Raw genomic sequence first — 18104 nt, forward strand, 5'->3', positions numbered from 1 at the left:
CTAACATAATTGCAAAAGGGTTTTCTAATGATCAATTAGCCTTTTAAAATGATAAACTTGGACTAGCTAACACAACGTGCCATTGGAACACAGGAGTGATGGTTGCTGATAATGGGCCTCTGTACGCCTATGTAGATATTCCATTAAAAAATCTGCCGTTTCCAGCTACAATAGTCATTTACAAGATTAACAATGTCTACCCTTTATTTCTGATCAATTTGATGTTATTTTAATGGACAATTTTTTAAAACTTTTCTTTCAAAAACAAGGACATTTCTAAGTGACCCCAAACTTTTGAACGGTAGTGTATATATTAAAGAGAATATTATATACAGTTGAAGTCGGAAGTTTACATACACCTGAGCCAAATACATTTAAACTGTTTTTCACAATTCCTGACATTTAATCCTAGTAAAAATTAACAGTTTTAGGTCAGTTAGGATCACCACTTTATTTTAAGAATGTGAAATGTCAGAATAATAGTAGAGAGAATGATTTATTTCAGCTTTTATTTCTGTCATCACATTCCCAGTGGGTCAGAAGTTCTCCAAAAAGTACATTCTTTGTGCACATGTGCAGTTGCAAACCATAGTCTGGCTTTTTTTATGGCGGTTTTGGAGCAGTGACTTCTTCCTTGCTGAGGTGCCTTTCAGGTTATGTCGATATAGGACTCGTTTTACTGTGGATATAGATATTTTTGTACCTGTTTCCTCCAGCATCTTCACAAGGTCCTATGCTGTTGTTCTGGGATTGATTTGCACTTTTCGCACAAAAGTATGTTCATCTTTAGGAGATAGAGTGCGTCTCCTTCCTGAGCGGTATGACGGCTGCGTGGTCCCACTGTGTTTATAATTGCGTACTATTGTTTGTACAGATGAACGTGGTACCTTCAGGCATTTGGAAATTGCTCCCAAGGATGAACCAGACTTGTGGAGGACTACAATTTGTTTTCTGAAGTCTTGGCTGATTTCTTTTGATTTTCCCATGATGTCAAGCAAAGAGGCACTGAGATTGAAGGTAGGCCTTGAAATACATCCACAGGTACACCTCCAATTGACTCAAATGATGTCAATTATCCTATCAAAAGCTTCTAAAGCCATGACATCATTTTCAGGAATTTTACAAGCTCTTTAAAGGCACAGTCAACTTAGTGTATGTAAACTTCTGACCCACTGGAATTGTGATACAGTGAATTATAAGTGAAATAATCTGTCTGTAAACAATTGTTGGAAAAATTACTTGTGTCATTCACAAAGTAGATGTCCTAACCGACTTGCCAAAACTATAGTTTGTTAACAAGAAATTTGTGGAGTGGTTGAAAAATGAGTTTTAATGACTCCAACCTAAGTGTATGTAAACTTCCGACTTCAACTGTATAGCTGACAAATTGTGAAAAAAAACATTTACATTATACTGAAGATTACGTGAGCATGTCAGGTAAAAGTAAAGCTACCTTTGAGCAATCTTCTGAGCCAGGTCCACTGTAGGTTTCACCACAATCTCAAACAGAGAGGGGATCTTCTTTCCCCCGGAGTTCCCCCCACTGCTTCCCCCCTCCTGTGGGCTGGAGGGTCCAGGACCAGGGTTAGGACCTCCAGACCCAGGACCACCAGGACCCGGTGTGGGCAGCAGCCCCACCCCAGGAGGGGGTTTAGGCAGGGGGGCAATCCCCTGTTTCCTCAGGTCCTCCAACTCCATCTCATCTTCATGGGCGATCTCCTCCTCTGTGTTGATGATCTGAAGACAATACGTAGAAACACAATGAAGCAAACAATCTGATGCAAAAGCTATACTCTTCACTGTATGGCTGTGGGTAAGGAACTAGTGAACTACTGTTCAAAATTTAGACTTTTGATAGATGTTGCTATTAGATGTTGCTATTTTGATCCACACACAATCACTAAGTTGTTAGTGTAATGGTTTTAAGACGCAGACCGTTTAGACAGGTGGTAGGCAACCCTGGTCCTGGAGGGCCGCAGGCACTTCATGTTTTTGATTTAACCAACCTGGAAGACCAGGTGTGTTGAATTTAGGCAATCACTGAACTGATCAATTAGCTCAGTTGGTCTGGCGTGGTGCCTAGTTGGTACAAAATCCTGCAGTACCTGCTGCACTCCAGGAACAGGGTTGTCTAGTCCTGGTTTAGACCCACGATATTTCAGTTTGTGGCGTTTATGATTATGATGTTTTTCTTACCTTATCAAGCAGGTCTTTGGTCACATCATTCAAAGGATCATGCGAGAATTTACAGTTGTCTCCCTGATAACACTTGGCTCCAGTATGAAAAAACTTACAGGGATATTCACGTACAGCCACGAGTCAAGGACAATTATGGAGGAATAAGTGTATTACAAATAAGTGTATTACAATTGTCTGTTTTTATGTGGTGAAGCCAAAGACACATTTTCACATTGTGTGGACAATAAAGTTTTTCTAATTCTAAAGAATACATCAAAGTTTAAATCTGGGCTCTAGACTCACATATTAGTACACATATTACATTGCATATCAATATAGGACATCACTTATCTCACATACAACACACATATTACATAGTATTTTATGAAGAGAATCTCTAGCCTAGTCAATATATGATGGCCATCTACTGACCCAATGAGTCATCATGACTAAACAGATGAGGGAAGTCAACTAATTCCTCTCATTTGAAGTTGATCAGATAAGCATGAACCCTCTAGAGTTAGAGTAATGATTTCATTCCAGGGTTGGGGTCAATTCCATTTCAATCCAGTCATTTCAGATAGTAAACTTAAATTCCAATTCCAATCCATTGCTTATCAAAGAGGAATTGGAATTTCTGTTACCTTCACAAATTAACCGAATAAAAAATAGATTTGGCAATTCCACGCAATGACAGAGACAATTCCAGAATATTTGTTGGTGATTCATATTGAAGGATATTGTGCATGTAGATGCAGTTGTCTCCTTTACTGCAGTATCCTTGGAGGTAGAATTTACACAGCTCCTTCTTCTTGTCTGGAGTAACCAGCTCATGTTCAAACTTACACTGGTCCCCCTGAAAGAGGGCGAATATGATGTGTGAGGCAGACAGAGATAGAATACAAGGTTGTTCTTTTTAAAGCAAATCAGCATACCAGCCTAAAAAGTACATTGATTGATTTTGCACTGTTCATAGATACTTATAACAAGGCGTATAATTATGAGCGTGCCATAATGCATTATACCTGTAGACCTTCATTAGTGTAACCGAAATTTCTGTTGTTACTTTCACCTCAGAGGTGCCGACTTGACTTGACTTACGTTGATGCAGTCCCTCTAGGAAGTATTTACCTTGATGCAGTCCCTCTAGGAAGTATTTACCTTGATGCAGTCCCTCTAGGAAGTATTTACCTTGATACATCGTCCCTCTAGGAAGTATTTACCTTGATGCAGTCCCTCTAGGAAGTATTTACCTTGATGCAGTCCCTCTAGGAAGTATTTACCTTGATACATCGTCCCTCTAGGAAGTATTTACCTTGATGCAGTCCCTCTAGGAAGTATTTACCTTGATGCAGTCCCTCTAGGAAGTATTTACCTTGATACATCGTCCCTCCAGGAAGTATTTACCTTGATGCAATCCCTCCAGGAAGTATTTACCTTGATGCAATCCCTCCAGGAAGTATTTACCTTGATACATCGTCCCTCCAGGAAATATTTACCTTGATGCAATCCCCCCAGGAAGTATTTACCTTGATGCAGTCCCTCTAGGAAGTATTTACCTTGATGCAATCCCTCCAGGAAGTATTTACCTTGATACATCGTCCCTCCAGGAAGTATTTACAGATGTATCTCCCGTTGTGTTCCACCGTGTGTTGGTTAATGAACTCCTTGGTCATAATGGGACGCTTCTTCTGAAAACCACCAGGAGGGCCCTTCCCACCACCCTCCTATGGATAAGACAACCAAAGGGACAACATTGGTCTGAAGCAGACTGTAAAAAATATGGATGAAGCCATCAATGACGTCACCCTATTGTTTCCTATGAGAATGCTCAGTGGTGCATTTGATGACCAGGAAGTGTCATTACAGCATGTCGCCATCTTGCTACAGGGAGAGATTTTTGGAAACATTGCAGTTTGAGCTGCTCTAGGAAGTGATGTTGCAGGCTAGCTCAGTGCTGCCCCCTCTCATGGAGTATCTAAACTTGAAGGCCGACTGAGGTACTACAGGCCTCCATTAGCAACTAAATGATCCCTTTGTCTGTGTGTGATTTTAAAGTACCACAAAAATCCCCATTTCGCCATTCACTATAATGGAGTGTCCTGTTTTCTAGAAACAATGCCTGCATTACCGCAGACGGCCTTCAACTTGAAATCCACAATGCAAGTGGGCAGTCGTTCTCCCCTGGTCTGAAGGTAACAGGTAGATTCTAACAATACTAGATTTTTATATAGAGAAATTATCTTTGCTCTGACATTTCTTCTATAAAAAAAAAACACCAGGAGGGCCCTTACTTCCTTCTTATGGACAAGGTCACCAAAGGGACAAAATGGATTGGTCTGAACTCTAAACCAACTGAGGTACATTCTAACAATTCTATTGCTCTTTCTCAATTAGTCTTTTCTAGATTCCTCTCATCTTCTCTCCTCATCACCTTCTCAAACTGCATTAGAGGAAATCCAAGATCCTTCCCCTCTGACCTTCTTCTCCAATGCTTTTTGAAAAGGAGGCGAGGAGAGAGGATGCAAGCAATTGAGGAAAGACATATTGGGAAAGCGCCTGAATTGCAATTTAAGCCATCTTTGTTCTTTACCTGCTTCATCCCCTCTCCGGCCTGCTCGGCCCCCCCGCCTCGCCCCCGGCCACGCCCCCAGTTCTTGTTGCCCTTCATCTGCTGCATCTGTTTCTTGTTGTTCTTGTTGAGCATGTTGCCCCGCCCCCTTCCTCCCACTCCACCTCCTCTGCCCCGCCCCCGCTGACCACCAACTGAAAAACACAACAACCATTAAAAGTCAGAACAACAGGATCTAATACATAGATCTTCGTAAAACATTTATGTAAGCTGCAATAAAATAAAATCCAAAATTTGTCAGAGGTGATATAAAAATCCAAAATGGACACACTTTACACTACTATAGCCACTAGACTGTTAACTTCGACAAACTTGAATATCATTCGACAAAACACTTCAACACAATTCACACAGGCCATACATACACTGCTGCTGTTGTTGTTTCTGCATGCCCTTCATGCCACCTCTCTTCATCTGGTCCTTGGAACCGCGTCCCCTGCCCAAGCCTTGGCTAGGAGATATAGAGTCTTTCCCCTGCCACATCTCCTCCTCATCATAATCACCCCCCTCTCCCTCATAGTCATACTTGTCTTCGCTGTAGTCGCTGTACTTGTCATAGTCACCACTACCACTCCTGTGTCGGCCTGCTGACCTCTCTGACCTCTGTGGGTTGCCATGGCCACCACTTGATGGATCACACCCATGCTGGAGGAGAGTCAGTCAGAAGAGATGGTAATGTTGTTATTGAAAAGGTATTGTATATGGTAAAAATGCTTGTTTATGCATGCCTATAGACCCTGCGATAGACTAGTGTCCTGTCCAGGGAGTGTACTTGTAAATGACAAGCTGCCTCCTGATAGGCTCCTGCCCTATGGGCTGTTCTGGCTCAGACAAGACTTACTTGTCCAAGGCTCACTTACTTACTTATACATGCCTATAAATACTTTAAATATATGTAACAAAAATATAAATGCAACATGCAACAATTTCAAAGATTTTACTCAGTTACAGTTGAAATCAGTCAAATGAAATAAATTCATTAGGCCCTAATCTATGGATTTCATATGACCAACCACTGGGGAGCCAGGCCCAGCCAATCAGAATGAGTTTTTCCACACAAAAGTTCCACCCTTCAAAGCTTATGTTTATATATTCTTAATAAATTAATATAAATGTTCTAAATGCTTATGAATTGTAATACATATAAATGTTACCAAACAATGACATATTTACCTGAGCTGACTGGCCATCATAGTCACCACCACGGTGTGACCTGTCTTGGTTCTTCTTGTTCTTGGGCCTGTCTCTCTCTGGTCTCTCCAGGGAGGACTCATAGCTGTCAGAACTGGAGCTACTGGAGGGGGAGTGATGCTGGGAGAGAGGAGAGCAATACTTAGGATGGTATTATGACTTCATTCACATTTTCTGTTTCACACTGTAATTAATGAATAACGTAAACAAAAGTTTGAGTTGTAAGTGCTTATCTCAACTGAATCGGGTCCATAGAGAAAAACTAAAGGAAGTAGAAAATATCTAAATAAATCGATTCGTAGGTCTAAAGGTCAATTAAGTCAAATCAAAACCTGAAAGTCTACAAAATCAAAAACAGTGTTTCACATGCAGAGTTGTAGGATTTTGCAGACCGATCATATTTCTTATTGTAATTGTTGGAGGACTGTACTTTAACGATGCCAGGTGTTGATTTCATGATTCTGGTCTTACTTTCCGACTGTCGCGTCTCCTTCTCTTTGACCTCCTCTTCTCTCTTGTTTTTTTGTATCTTTTTCTGGAGTGCCTGTATGTCTTGTCTTCTTTCTCTATGTCTTTTTCCTTTTCTTTCTCATTTTCCTTTACTTTCTCTTCCTTTTCTTCATTCACTTCTTTGACTTCTTCTTTGCTCTCCTCTTCAATCCCAATCCCTTCATCATCTATTTCTCCATCTTCCAATTCACCATCCTCTCTTTAAACAGAACATAACATGTCAATATCAATTTAGAGAATCAAAAAGTGGACAGGAAACCAAATAGGCCATTTTCAATCTCAATAAACTGCTGTGTCAAAATCAACTTTTCTATCACTGAAATTAAATATTTAGAGACATTTAAGAAGAAATTGTTCGAATGAACTTCAGTGTTCTACAGAATTAGAAACAACTGTGTTTTTGTCAATAAATCACGAGAAATATTCACTTTTGTATTTTTTTGTGAGAATCCCATCAACCCTCTAGCACCCTTTTCTATGGGCCAGATACACATATGAAACATTTGCGATTTTAACATTGAGGTAAACAAATGTTGTGATTTTGACATGTAGGTTAACAAATGTTGTGATTTTAACATTCTGGTAAACAAATGTTGTGACTTTGACATGTAGGTAAATAAATGTTGTGACTTTAACATTCTGGTAAACAAATGTTGTGATTTTAACATTCCGGTTAAACTAAAGAGGTGGGGTGAGTTTGACAGCGCAAACTTGATGTGTTCAGGCAAAATGTGATAATTCACACAGTTCATGTACTGTAAGTCAGGGCATAAATGTATTCTCGGGGTAAAGGGACAGTAGTGGAACCAGGGGTCTATGTAATTAACATGTACTGAGCTGCAATTTAATATCAAACAGTGCCGATAAAGGAATAGTTATGGGATATGAAGGAGCTGGTTGGGGCATGTAATAGCGTTCTTTGTGGAAGATGTGCATGCTGGATGTTTTGCAATGGGGAAAGGTGACAATATATGAACTGCTACATGTTCATGTAATGACCGTAGAGTTCAGATTGGTTGGTGATGGGCCTTAGTATAAAGTGGATGCATTTCAAAAGATGGGAAACACTGGCAATTGAAATAAACAACACATACATTCCTGTTGATAAACATCATGCTTATTCATGCATATCTCCACCAATAATTCTGTTACTTGTTGATGTGAAACCAGAAAATCACACAGGTCATTCCATACCAGGTGCATCACCCATATTTTTAAAGCGACGTCCTAAATATGTCAATTGAAATTGACCTGTACTGATTTGGTTACTATTCCGGTTTGGGCATTTCTACTGAAATCAAGTCAAACTTTTTTTTTTTTATATCAGAAGTGGCAATTTCTTTTTATATATCATATATAATGTAGTTCCCACAAACTTAAAACTAGTGCTGCATTAAAAGCATCCTTCTTTTTTCCCAGTGGTGCAAGCTAAACATCTAATAACACTGGCAAATAGATCAAATTAAAGGGGCTTCTAATGATTGTGAGAGAGTGTGGGAGTTATCGACATCATCAACTGACAGAGACAGTCATTCAACACTGGCATTACAGCACAGCAGAGGCAGATTCTCATTCACAATCCTCTCAGCAATTTGTGTGGTGTTCGATAGGGGGTGGTAAAGAAGTGCATCATGACTGGGGCGGGGCTAAGGCTATTACATCATCTACATTTACATAACCCCCTACAGAATGCAACAATATGATATGACCATGATAACTAACCAAACCCATCCCATATCCTCACTCAGTCAATGATACAGTGGAACATTGATGCGATGTCGCTATGCTTCCAAATGGGTGTTTCGTGATGGGAATTCTGTTTTGGACAGCGGGATAATGTTACTAGTACCTCGCTATAACGCATGCATGAAATAATCATATGTGAAAAGGCCCGACTTCAACAACGAAGCGTTGTCTGAGTCATTCGAATACAAATTCGGCTCATAACACAACAGTAACACAAGCATGTTGTTGAGACGCACAGATGAGTGGGTAAAGAAGATATAATTCCAGACAGATAAGAATGTTACTCGACCTTTCCTCCTCTGCAAGCTCAGAGTCTGTCATGTTTTTGTCAAGAACAACAACGGGGGTTGGGGGACTGGAGACCAGGCTCACAGAAGCCATGGACGGTAGGTGGAAACAACAACGGTTGGAAATGCCTTTCTCCTTTCGAAACAAGACTGAGTTGTTGTAGGCTATTCAGTCTGAGGCCGTTGGTGTTGGGTTGTGTCGTGAGAAATGCTGGTAGATTTCATGGAGACTGGAAAAAACTCACGGTAACCGTTACAAGTCTCAAACAGAGACAGGCAACAGACATTCTTTCTCCTCTCTCATTTCAATGACGTATTAACCCAGCAAGCACAGCTTGATACCCCGCTTTGTTATTATCATCCCGCCGGTTGACTGCTGCCATGGTATCGAGATATTGGAGACGGAGGGAGAAACACACAGATTTGTAACAATTTTCGTTGGTTTCAGCATCTTCATCGTCATAGGACATTGCGCCCGAAACATGTTCTCAAAATGGCTTCTCGGAAACCGAAGAACATCCTATTTTTTCTAATGTATTCTTCCACGTATAATGTCCTATCAGAGACAAGGCACAACAAAACTCTACAAAGTAATTGGTCCAAATATTGTTGCGGGATCTTTTGCTATACCCATTGGCCTAAAAATGTGTCCATTTTTTTTTGCACCTGGTGCAAGAATAAAGGGTATAAGGCTCACTAGAGAAGTTAACAATGTTGTTGTCAGCGGACTGATTTGTAAAATTGACATTCTTGTTTTGACCCTTTCTGTATTTCTCACAGATCATAATCTTTCGCCTTATAAATTGTATGGAATAAAATCAATCACGACCTTTATGCTGTTATATTGTGTGTGTGTGTGTGTGTGTGTGTGTGTGTGTGTGTGTGTGTGTGTGTGTCAGAGGGAGAGAGAGAGAGAGAGAGAGAGAGTGAGCTTAGCCTTTCTATTGAGAGAGGCCGCCGTAGGCAGACCTGGCTCTCAAGAGAAGGTAGGCTATGTGCACACTTCCCACAAAATGAGGTGGACACAGCGCTGCACTTCCTAACCTGCCAAGTGTATGACCATATTGGATACCCATATTGCCCTCAGATTACACAGACCCACAAATAATTCGAAAACAAATCCAATTTTCCTTAACTGCCATATCTATTGGGTGAAATACCACAGTGTGCCACCACAGCAGCAAGATTCGTGACCTGATGCCACAAGAAAAGGAAACCAGTGAAGGACAAACACCATTGTAAATACAACTCGTATTTAGGCTGTGTGTCAATTCCAGATAAATTCGCGCACAAGAAAGATTATTCCAAGTACCGCCAGCGTGTGTCGCTTCAACCCAAATAATAAATCAAAGTGATCACAAACAGACTTAAGCCCTGTTTTATATGCAGCTTCTATAATCAATATTATGTTGTTCCATCAAAACCGGTTGCCATGTTTCTGGGGTATAACAAAAACAATAATTTAGCTGAATGAATAGCCTATGCGTTATTGCGAAGTAGGCTAATATGCCTGCTATGATGCGAGTCTACCTGCTCCATTCCCTTGATGTTTTCCTAGGAATTCGTGTAACCTGGGCGCAGGGGGCAGATTTGGCCTCATCAAAAATAATTCCAACCCAAGGCCTAATGGTAAAGCATCCTATTTACGTGCATGTAAAGTTTACAAACTCACCAGTCAACTTCTGCAATGACTTGCTGTAAATTGATCACTGTAAAAAAAAAAATAGCCTATAAATACATCCCCAGTCATAAGAACCCACATGGCAATAGTTTTGTTTCACCCCATGAACTCACAGATGATTGCTTCCTCTATTCGGTCTGAGTCTGGGAATGGCGACACAGCCAATGAGAAGAAGAACAGAACATTGGAGAGAGAAACGCGACTGGGGTGTTGGTGGGAGGGATTATTCCTAGTACATCCATTGCTTTTCAAAGTCTACATTTTCAGTTAGATTAAGCAGTAGATTCAGGCTCACTCTCATCATAGTCTATCCAAGAGCGCACGGACGGGCACGGGAGCGCACCGCATCCCAACCGTCGCTCGTACCAACTGATGAGAAGTATCTTACTTCCCATCCTGAATCCACAAACTGCCAGTTCATTTGCGCAAACGCTCAGGAGGAGTTTCGGAAATCGAAGTTGAGTTCGTTGGTTTTCTATTCTTTAAACACCTGACTAAGTTTGACCATTTGGAGAACAATTCGGATATCATTCCAACACCAATCCAGTTGGAATTAGAGTTATGGCACTATCAATGCTGCGCAGCGGTTTGCTTTTTCTGTGTCTGACAACTATCCATACTTGCCATGGTGGCGGACAGGTTTGTAGTCTTCGCCCCTCATCATCTGTGTATGTGTGGTAGGCTACATGCTTATTACGCGTAGAGATGCGTAATTTTTAGGAATATTTTGTTGGAAAAGTTATAGTTTTTTTCCTCAACAACAACCCATACTGCAAAAGTTACTCTAGGCAACAGTTGATTAGCTTTATGTTACGCTCAGAAAAGAAGGCGACATTAACACGTATATAAATATGTCTTGCAGTGTTTTGTTAACTGTACACGTAGTCCTTCATGTTCTTCCTCAGACAAAACAAACCATAACTTGGAACTGCTATCCATCCCTGGTATGTTCCAATGTAAAAGGTTTAGCCATGATTTGAACATGTAGGCTATTATTGGCCCCTGTCCTCATCACAAATGAGCAAAGACTGTCCTTACAGGATTACACAAATATCCCATTGAGCAAGGGAAAATACATATTGAAAGTTTATAAGAGGGAAGCCATGAGCACTGACTCTTGGACGCCTTTCGGCATCTTTTTCCAGGATTCTAAAACAAGCCATCTATATATGAGTCCACTGTGTGTGTGTGTGTGTGTGTGTGTGTGTGTGTGTGTGTATGTGTGTGCGCGCGCAGGGCTCCAGACTGGGACCATTCGCATCAGTGCGAACTCCACATTCTACATGGTCACCTCTCTCAAAAGGCTAAAACCATGATTTGGTCAAACAGTAAAGTTCATTATCCTCATGATTCCTGTAATGACAGTGTCTGCCTGCCCCTCTACCTCTTTCGCTGGGGCCTGCTGCTGTGTGGAGCGAGTGTTCTGATTGTATAACATTAAAAAAAAACATATTGCGGGAAAACACAGCTATTCAACTGTGTCAGCTCTCAATTTTGAGCTCAATGGCAACTATTTATAACAAGATATGTGATGGTTTGCGATAGGGCTATGGAGCGCGGAAAATGCGCATTGGCCATTGGGATTGCAAAGGCCTTATTGGGCACTAGGCTACAACTGCAACGTTTTTGGGGATATTCAACATTGACTGTTATATTTACATACTAGCAGTGGGTATTATATTTAGAGTCAACAATCTAGCTAATGTGATTTGAGATTCCACTTACTCGGGTGGTGATTTAGCCCCAAATATACTGTTAACCTATTATATTAGTGCACATAAAGATGCAGGCAAATTCCTCTCTATTGAACAAAAACAAACCAGAACATTCTGGAGCCCTATTTTAACAGTAAAATCTAACCACAATAGCATCATTGTCAACCCAAAATGCAAGACAATCACTGAATTAGGTTGCCCATAAAAATGATTTGAATAACAACATGAAAAGATGATGAAGCAACGTGTTTCTTGAATAGCATCTCAGTAGTCTACTACACGTTTTAATAAAGCACTATGAATTACTTCATAAGATGATACAAATGTTTTCAATTGAGTGACGTTGCAATTTCATTTGGGTGCGAACAAATCATGGGCTGGTGCCATCAAGGGAAACATTTTAGTCTGAGCCCTGGTTTGTGTGTGTGTGTGTGTGTGTGTGTGTGTGTGTGTCTGTGTGTGTTCCTAGGATGGATATGAGTCCACTACTGTGTCAGTTAGTGGCATTTCCCTTTACCCTGGGGGAGAGTCGTCAAAGAAAAGAAAAGAGCACAGGGAAGAAGTCTTATTGAAGCATAGGGCCTACTCTTGGCCAATGCCCCTCTGAGAACTTACCTTTATACGGGCAGTTCTGCCTCAAGGGCAGAATCAATGGGATTGCTTAAGTTTAGGAAAGTTATTGCAGTACTAACAGTGGGCATTGATTGTCATTTCAAGTATGCAAGGTATGCCCTCACCTGAGAAATTGCACTTTTCTACAGACTTAAATATGATTGAAAAGGATTAGCAAACAGCCATTTATTTCACTGTTCTCTGAGACTTTGGAATGAGCTTATCTGTCAACAGCCTGCTCTCAAATAGCTCATGGGCTCATGGCATCCAGGCTATGTGCTGAAGCTGAATACAAAGCTGGTCCATTCAGGGTTTGTTATCCAATGAGTCTGCAGCTGTGTCCCAAATGGCACCCTATTCCCTATATAGTGCATTACTTTGCATTGACCTCAGTCAAATGTATAGCACTATATAGGAAATAGGGTGTAATTTAGGATGCAACCTCTGTGTTTCCTGCCATGTAAATATACAGAGGGCCAGGGTTCTGGACAGAGGTCTCACTGACAGACATCTGTCAAACAGCTTTGGTCCAGCTGCTGTATTGTCTGACACTGGAGAAGAAGGAGAAAGTGAAGAATGGAGAGAGGGAGAGAGAGGGAGTGGTAGAGAGAGAGAGAGGGGTAGAGAGAGAGGGAGAGAGACAGACAGTGAGAGGTGCATGGTGTGGCGGCCTCTCACATGTTCCTCCAAGTGAGTACCAGGACCAGGGGGAGGAGGGTTTTGAGGGCTAGCGGAGACAGCTGTGGCTAGAAGGGGATTACTTTAGAAGTAGTGTACTCACAGCCAATAACTTTCAGGTGCACTGTTTTGACCCAAAGGTCATTGTCAGGCTCTTTCTTTCAGGAATCCTGGGTATGACTTCTGAATCTTAATAAAAGGATAGTATTTCTGAATCTTCCATGACCAGGTGGCAGGCCACAGTCATAATTCTAATACAGTAATAACACAACGATATGAATGTTATTCTTATTTGATCTCTGAACTCACAACCAGGTCGCTACATTACTATAATAATACTCAGTGGTGTAAACCACTTAAGGAAGAATACATTAAAGTACTACTTAAGTCGTTTTTTGGGGTATCTGTACTTTACTTTACTATTTATATTTTTGACCACTTTTACATTTACTCCACTACATTCCCAAATAAAATATTGTACTTTTTATTCCATACATTTTCCCTGACAACTAAAAGTACTCTTTACATTTTGAATGCTTAGCAGGACAGGAAAATTGTTAAATTCACACACTTATCAAGAGAACACTTGGTCATCCCTACTGCCTCTGATCTGACAGGCTCAGTGTGCCCCTGGCAATCCGTACATTTTAAAAACAAGAAAATGATGCCGTCCGCCTTGCTTAATATAAGGAATTTAAAATGATTTATACCTTTACTTTTGATGCTTAAGTATATTTTTTCAATTACATTTACTTTTGATACTTAAGTATATTTAAAACGAAATACTTTTAGACTTTTACTCAAGTAGTATTTTACTGGCTGACTTTCACTTTTACTTGAGTAACTTTCTATTAAGGTATCTATACTTTTACTCAAGTATGACAGTTGGGTACTTTTTCCACCACTAATAATACTACAATGATATAAATGTTATTGGTCTAGTTGAAAACACCTGTGCAGCTGTGAAATTGGATTGGGATTTGTTTTGGCGACGGTTGTTGGAAATGCTAGGGAACACTGGCGGAATGTCAATATTTGTAACCACAGCCATCACAGAACCCACCCACCACCAGACATTTTGAAGTTGGATTTGTGTGCATCCCAAATGGCAACCTATTCCCTACACTCTTAAAACCTAAAAGGGTTTTTCGGCTATCCCTATAGGAGAACCCTTTGAAGAACCCATTTTTGGTTCCACATGGAACCCAAAAGAGTTCTACCTTGAACAAAAAAGGGTTATCCTATGGGACAGCCAAATAACCCTTTTGGAACCCTTTTTGCTAAGAGTGTATATAGTGCACTACTTTTGACCAAGGCCCATAGTGCTCTGGTCAAAAGTAGTGCACTATTTAGGGAATAGGGTGCCATTTGGGACGTGACCTTGGAGTTGATCGGGTGATGTCATTAACTACCACAGCTGCGCTTGGCTTGTTAAATCATACCTGCCTCTTCTCATATGTTATGACGATTACACATTTTGTGGATTTTATTGGAAGTTGTGATTTATTGAAGCTTGCTCATTTTAATTGCGTTATAATACTGTCATAGTGCAAATCATGGTTTATTTATATGCTTCCCACTGAATTGATGTTAAACATGGTTTAATATCTTCAAATACTTGTTGTTTTAACATTTGGTTATGTGTGTGACTAAGAATAAAATAGGTTGTGGCTTGTAAAACTGAAGCCAACACTCCTTATTTTCTAATTTCCCAGTTCTGTACTGGTATGCGCTTCATTATTTTCCAGAACTGCATGGACAAACACCACCAAGAACCATGTTCTTCATGTTGCTTTCATGTTTGACCAGTTATACATGTATTTAACTTTATGATATCTTATGTTAACATCACAAGAGGCTACTGAGGGGAGAACGGCTCATAATAATGGCCTGAATAGAGCAAATGGAATGGCATCAAACACCTGGAAACCATGTGTTTGATGTATTTGATACCATTCCACTGGTTCCGCTCCAGTTATTACCACAAGCCCGTTCTCCCCAGTTAAGGTGCCACCAACCTCCTGTGGTTAACATGTACTGTATGTGTCTCTCTGTCTCTAGAACTGCATGGATAAACACCAGGTGGTTGGTGTTCTCCGTCAGATGGAGAAGTTTCTGAAGGGACAGGAGATGAGGTTCACAGAGGGACTACGCATCATGAAGTCCAAACTGGCAACCCTACAGAACTCAGTCTCCAAGTTGCCTCAGGCCGATCAGTCGGCTGGTGAGTAGACCGAGAGTATAACCATTCTCCACCACTCTGCAGCACCTGAAATCAAGCTCTTATATAGCCATGTACAGATCAGCCTATGGGTTCTTTACGCTATCTTGCTCTCTTTCTCTAGCTGTCTCTCCTCAATATAGCAGCTGATGAATGATTCATCAACAGAGTTGAAAATTGGAGCACGTTGAATGATAATGGAAGTCGATTTCAGAAATGATTCTTTATTATTTAAACCAGAAATCTACTTTGATTGTCTTTCAATTTACTCCACTTTTCTCCTCTATTTATGCAACTTGTTTAGAGAGCCAGGCCCAGGCACAGGCCTAAAGATCCCCTAGCCTGGGCCTGGCCTAGCCTACTTCCATTGTCCTTAAGAGTGGCTCTACTGCAGAGACATAACATCCTAACCAGAGGGTAAGGGGAGGAGTGTTAGAGGCTAGGGAGTAGTGTGTGGTCTACCATCATTGGATTTTGGGGAAATTATTGTATTGTTTACCATGTCAGTATTGTTTACCATAATGTGCATTGATGGGATTCACATCCCCCTTCCTGGTTTTGTGGTCACTAAATCAACAAAATAAGGAAACAGTTAAATTTGAAAGTTTAGCTTAAAGTTGAAAGTTTCCCACTGAAACCCAAGCTTCTGCATAGCACTTAAATGACATGTGAACTCTCTTCGACCTGATGTTGACCCTTTAGTAGATAAACCTCAGTATTGGGTCAATGTGGAAATCGTTGGTCTTCTAGTAGTTACCACTGTCCTTTTGGATCAAATGTTTTTCTTACAGACAACTAGTTAGGCTTATCAGGGATTTCTATCAAACTTAGCCATAGCAAGTTCTATTGTATTATTTTCAATTATATTCTATTCGATTCTATTTTTTTCTATTCTATTCCTGTGAAAATGGATGAGTAGAGTCATTCATCAGCTGCTATAGTGAGAGAGATAGAGAAAGAGTAAAAGAGAGAGAGAGAGAGAGAGAGAATGCTCTCATTTACAGTACACACCGAGCACTCAATAGGAGACTGACAGGAAGTGGAATTGTGTCGTTTGGCACCATTACAGTACACACCGAGCACTCAATAGGAGACTGACAGGAAGTGGAATTGTGTCGTTTAGCACCAGACACCTGGATGATAGCTCTGCTCTTACTGGTATAGAACAAACCTCCCACCTGTAACGTCCTGACCAGAGTTCTTATGTGTTTTGCTTGTTTAGTGTTGGTCAGGACGTGAGCTGGGTGGGAATTCTATGTTGTGTGTCTAGTTCGTCTGTTTCTGTGTTCAGCCTAATATGGTTCTCAATCAGAGACAGCTGTCAATCGTTGTCCCTGATTGAGAATCATATATAGGTGGCTTGTTTTGTGTTGGGGATTGTGGGTGGTTGTTTCCTGTCTCTGTGTTTGTATTCTGCACCAGATAGGTCTGTATCGGTTTGCCACTTTTGTTATTTTGTATTTGTTTAGTGTTCACAGTAGTTTTGTTAATTAAACATGTTGAGCACTGGCTACGCTGCGTGTTGGTCCGATCCCTGTTTCACCCCCTCTTCTAGTGAAGAGAAGGAAGGCCGCCGTTACAGAACCACCCACCAATCTCGGACCAAGCAGCGTAGCAACGGGCAGCAGTGGCAGCAGCAGTAGCAGCGGGACCAGGAGAAATGGACATGGGAGGACGAGCTGGACGGAAAAGGACCCTGGGCAGAGCCAGAGGAGTATCGCCGCCCCAAAGCAGAGCTGGAGGCAGCAAAAGCAGAGAGGCGGCGTTTCGAAGAGCTAGCTCGGCAGCAGGAGCCGGATCTGGGTTACACCACTTGGGAGGAAATAGACAGGTGGTCGGTTGACCCAGGGAGAGTGCCGGAGCCCGCCTGGGATTCGATGGAGCAATGTGCAGAGGGATACCGGCGAATGAGGTTAGCACGACGACGCGGTAAGAAGCCCGTGAAGAAACCCTAAAAATGTCTTGGGGGGGGGGGGGGGGGCTAAAGGATAGTGTGGCGAAGTCAGGTAGGAGACCTGCGCCCACTTCCCATGCTTACCGTGGAGAGCGGGAGTACGGGCAGACACCGTGTTATGCGGAAGAGCGCACGGTGTATCCTGTACATGTGCATAGCCCGGTGCGGGTTATTCCACCTCCCCGCACTGGCCGGGCTAGATTGAGCATTGAGCCAAGTGCCATGAAGCCGGCTCTACATATCTGGCCTCCAGTACGTCTCCTCGGGCCGGTGTACATGGCACCAACCTTACGCATGGTGTCCCCGGTTCGCCAACACAGCCCAGTGCGGGTTATTCCACCTCCCCGCACTGGACGGGCTACGGGGAGCATTCAACCAGGTAAGGTTGGGCAGGCTCGGTGCTCAAGGGAGCCAGTACGCCTGCACGGTCCGGTATATCCGGCGCCACCTTCCCGCCCCAGCCCATTTCCTCCAGTTGCAGCACCCCGCACTCGCCTTATGGTGCGTGACCCCAGCCCAGTACCACCAGTGCCTACACCACGCACCAGGCTTCCAGTGCGTCTCCAGAGGCCTGTTCCTCCTCCACGCACTCTCCCTATGGTGCGTGTCTCCAGCCCAGTACCTCCAGTTCCGGCACCACGCACCAAGCCTCCTGTGCGTCTCCAGAGCCCTGTACGCACTGTTCCTTCTCCCCGCACT

The 18104-nt window shown here is 42.0% G+C and overlaps 2 protein-coding genes across 2 annotated transcripts in view; one reads left to right on the forward strand and one right to left on the reverse strand.

Annotated features, from left to right (window-relative positions):
- Positions 1 to 9045, reverse strand: part of LOC120029407 (zinc finger CCCH domain-containing protein 6) — a 19409-nt gene extending 10364 nt beyond the window's left edge. Inside the window, exons 1-9 of the mRNA XM_038974627.1 lie at positions 8547 to 9045; positions 6473 to 6710; positions 5984 to 6121; positions 5176 to 5455; positions 4772 to 4944; positions 3768 to 3905; positions 2920 to 3034; positions 2197 to 2306; positions 1454 to 1737 (exon numbers count right to left, since the gene is read on the reverse strand). Of these exons, the coding sequence (XP_038830555.1) occupies positions 1454 to 1737; positions 2197 to 2306; positions 2920 to 3034; positions 3768 to 3905; positions 4772 to 4944; positions 5176 to 5455; positions 5984 to 6121; positions 6473 to 6710; positions 8547 to 8638 (1568 nt within the window). The 5' untranslated portion in view covers positions 8639 to 9045. The remainder of the gene's footprint in view (positions 1 to 1453; positions 1738 to 2196; positions 2307 to 2919; positions 3035 to 3767; positions 3906 to 4771; positions 4945 to 5175; positions 5456 to 5983; positions 6122 to 6472; positions 6711 to 8546) is intronic.
- A 1519-nt stretch (positions 9046 to 10564) lies between these two features.
- Positions 10565 to 18104, forward strand: part of LOC120030011 (fibulin-7) — a 33421-nt gene continuing 25881 nt past the window's right edge. Inside the window, exons 1-2 of the mRNA XM_038975326.1 lie at positions 10565 to 10864; positions 15292 to 15454. Of these exons, the coding sequence (XP_038831254.1) occupies positions 10787 to 10864; positions 15292 to 15454 (241 nt within the window). The 5' untranslated portion in view covers positions 10565 to 10786. The remainder of the gene's footprint in view (positions 10865 to 15291; positions 15455 to 18104) is intronic.

Source organism: Salvelinus namaycush, chromosome 35 (assembly GCF_016432855.1).
Source record: "Salvelinus namaycush isolate Seneca chromosome 35, SaNama_1.0, whole genome shotgun sequence".
Lineage (NCBI taxonomy): Eukaryota > Metazoa > Chordata > Actinopteri > Salmoniformes > Salmonidae > Salvelinus > Salvelinus namaycush.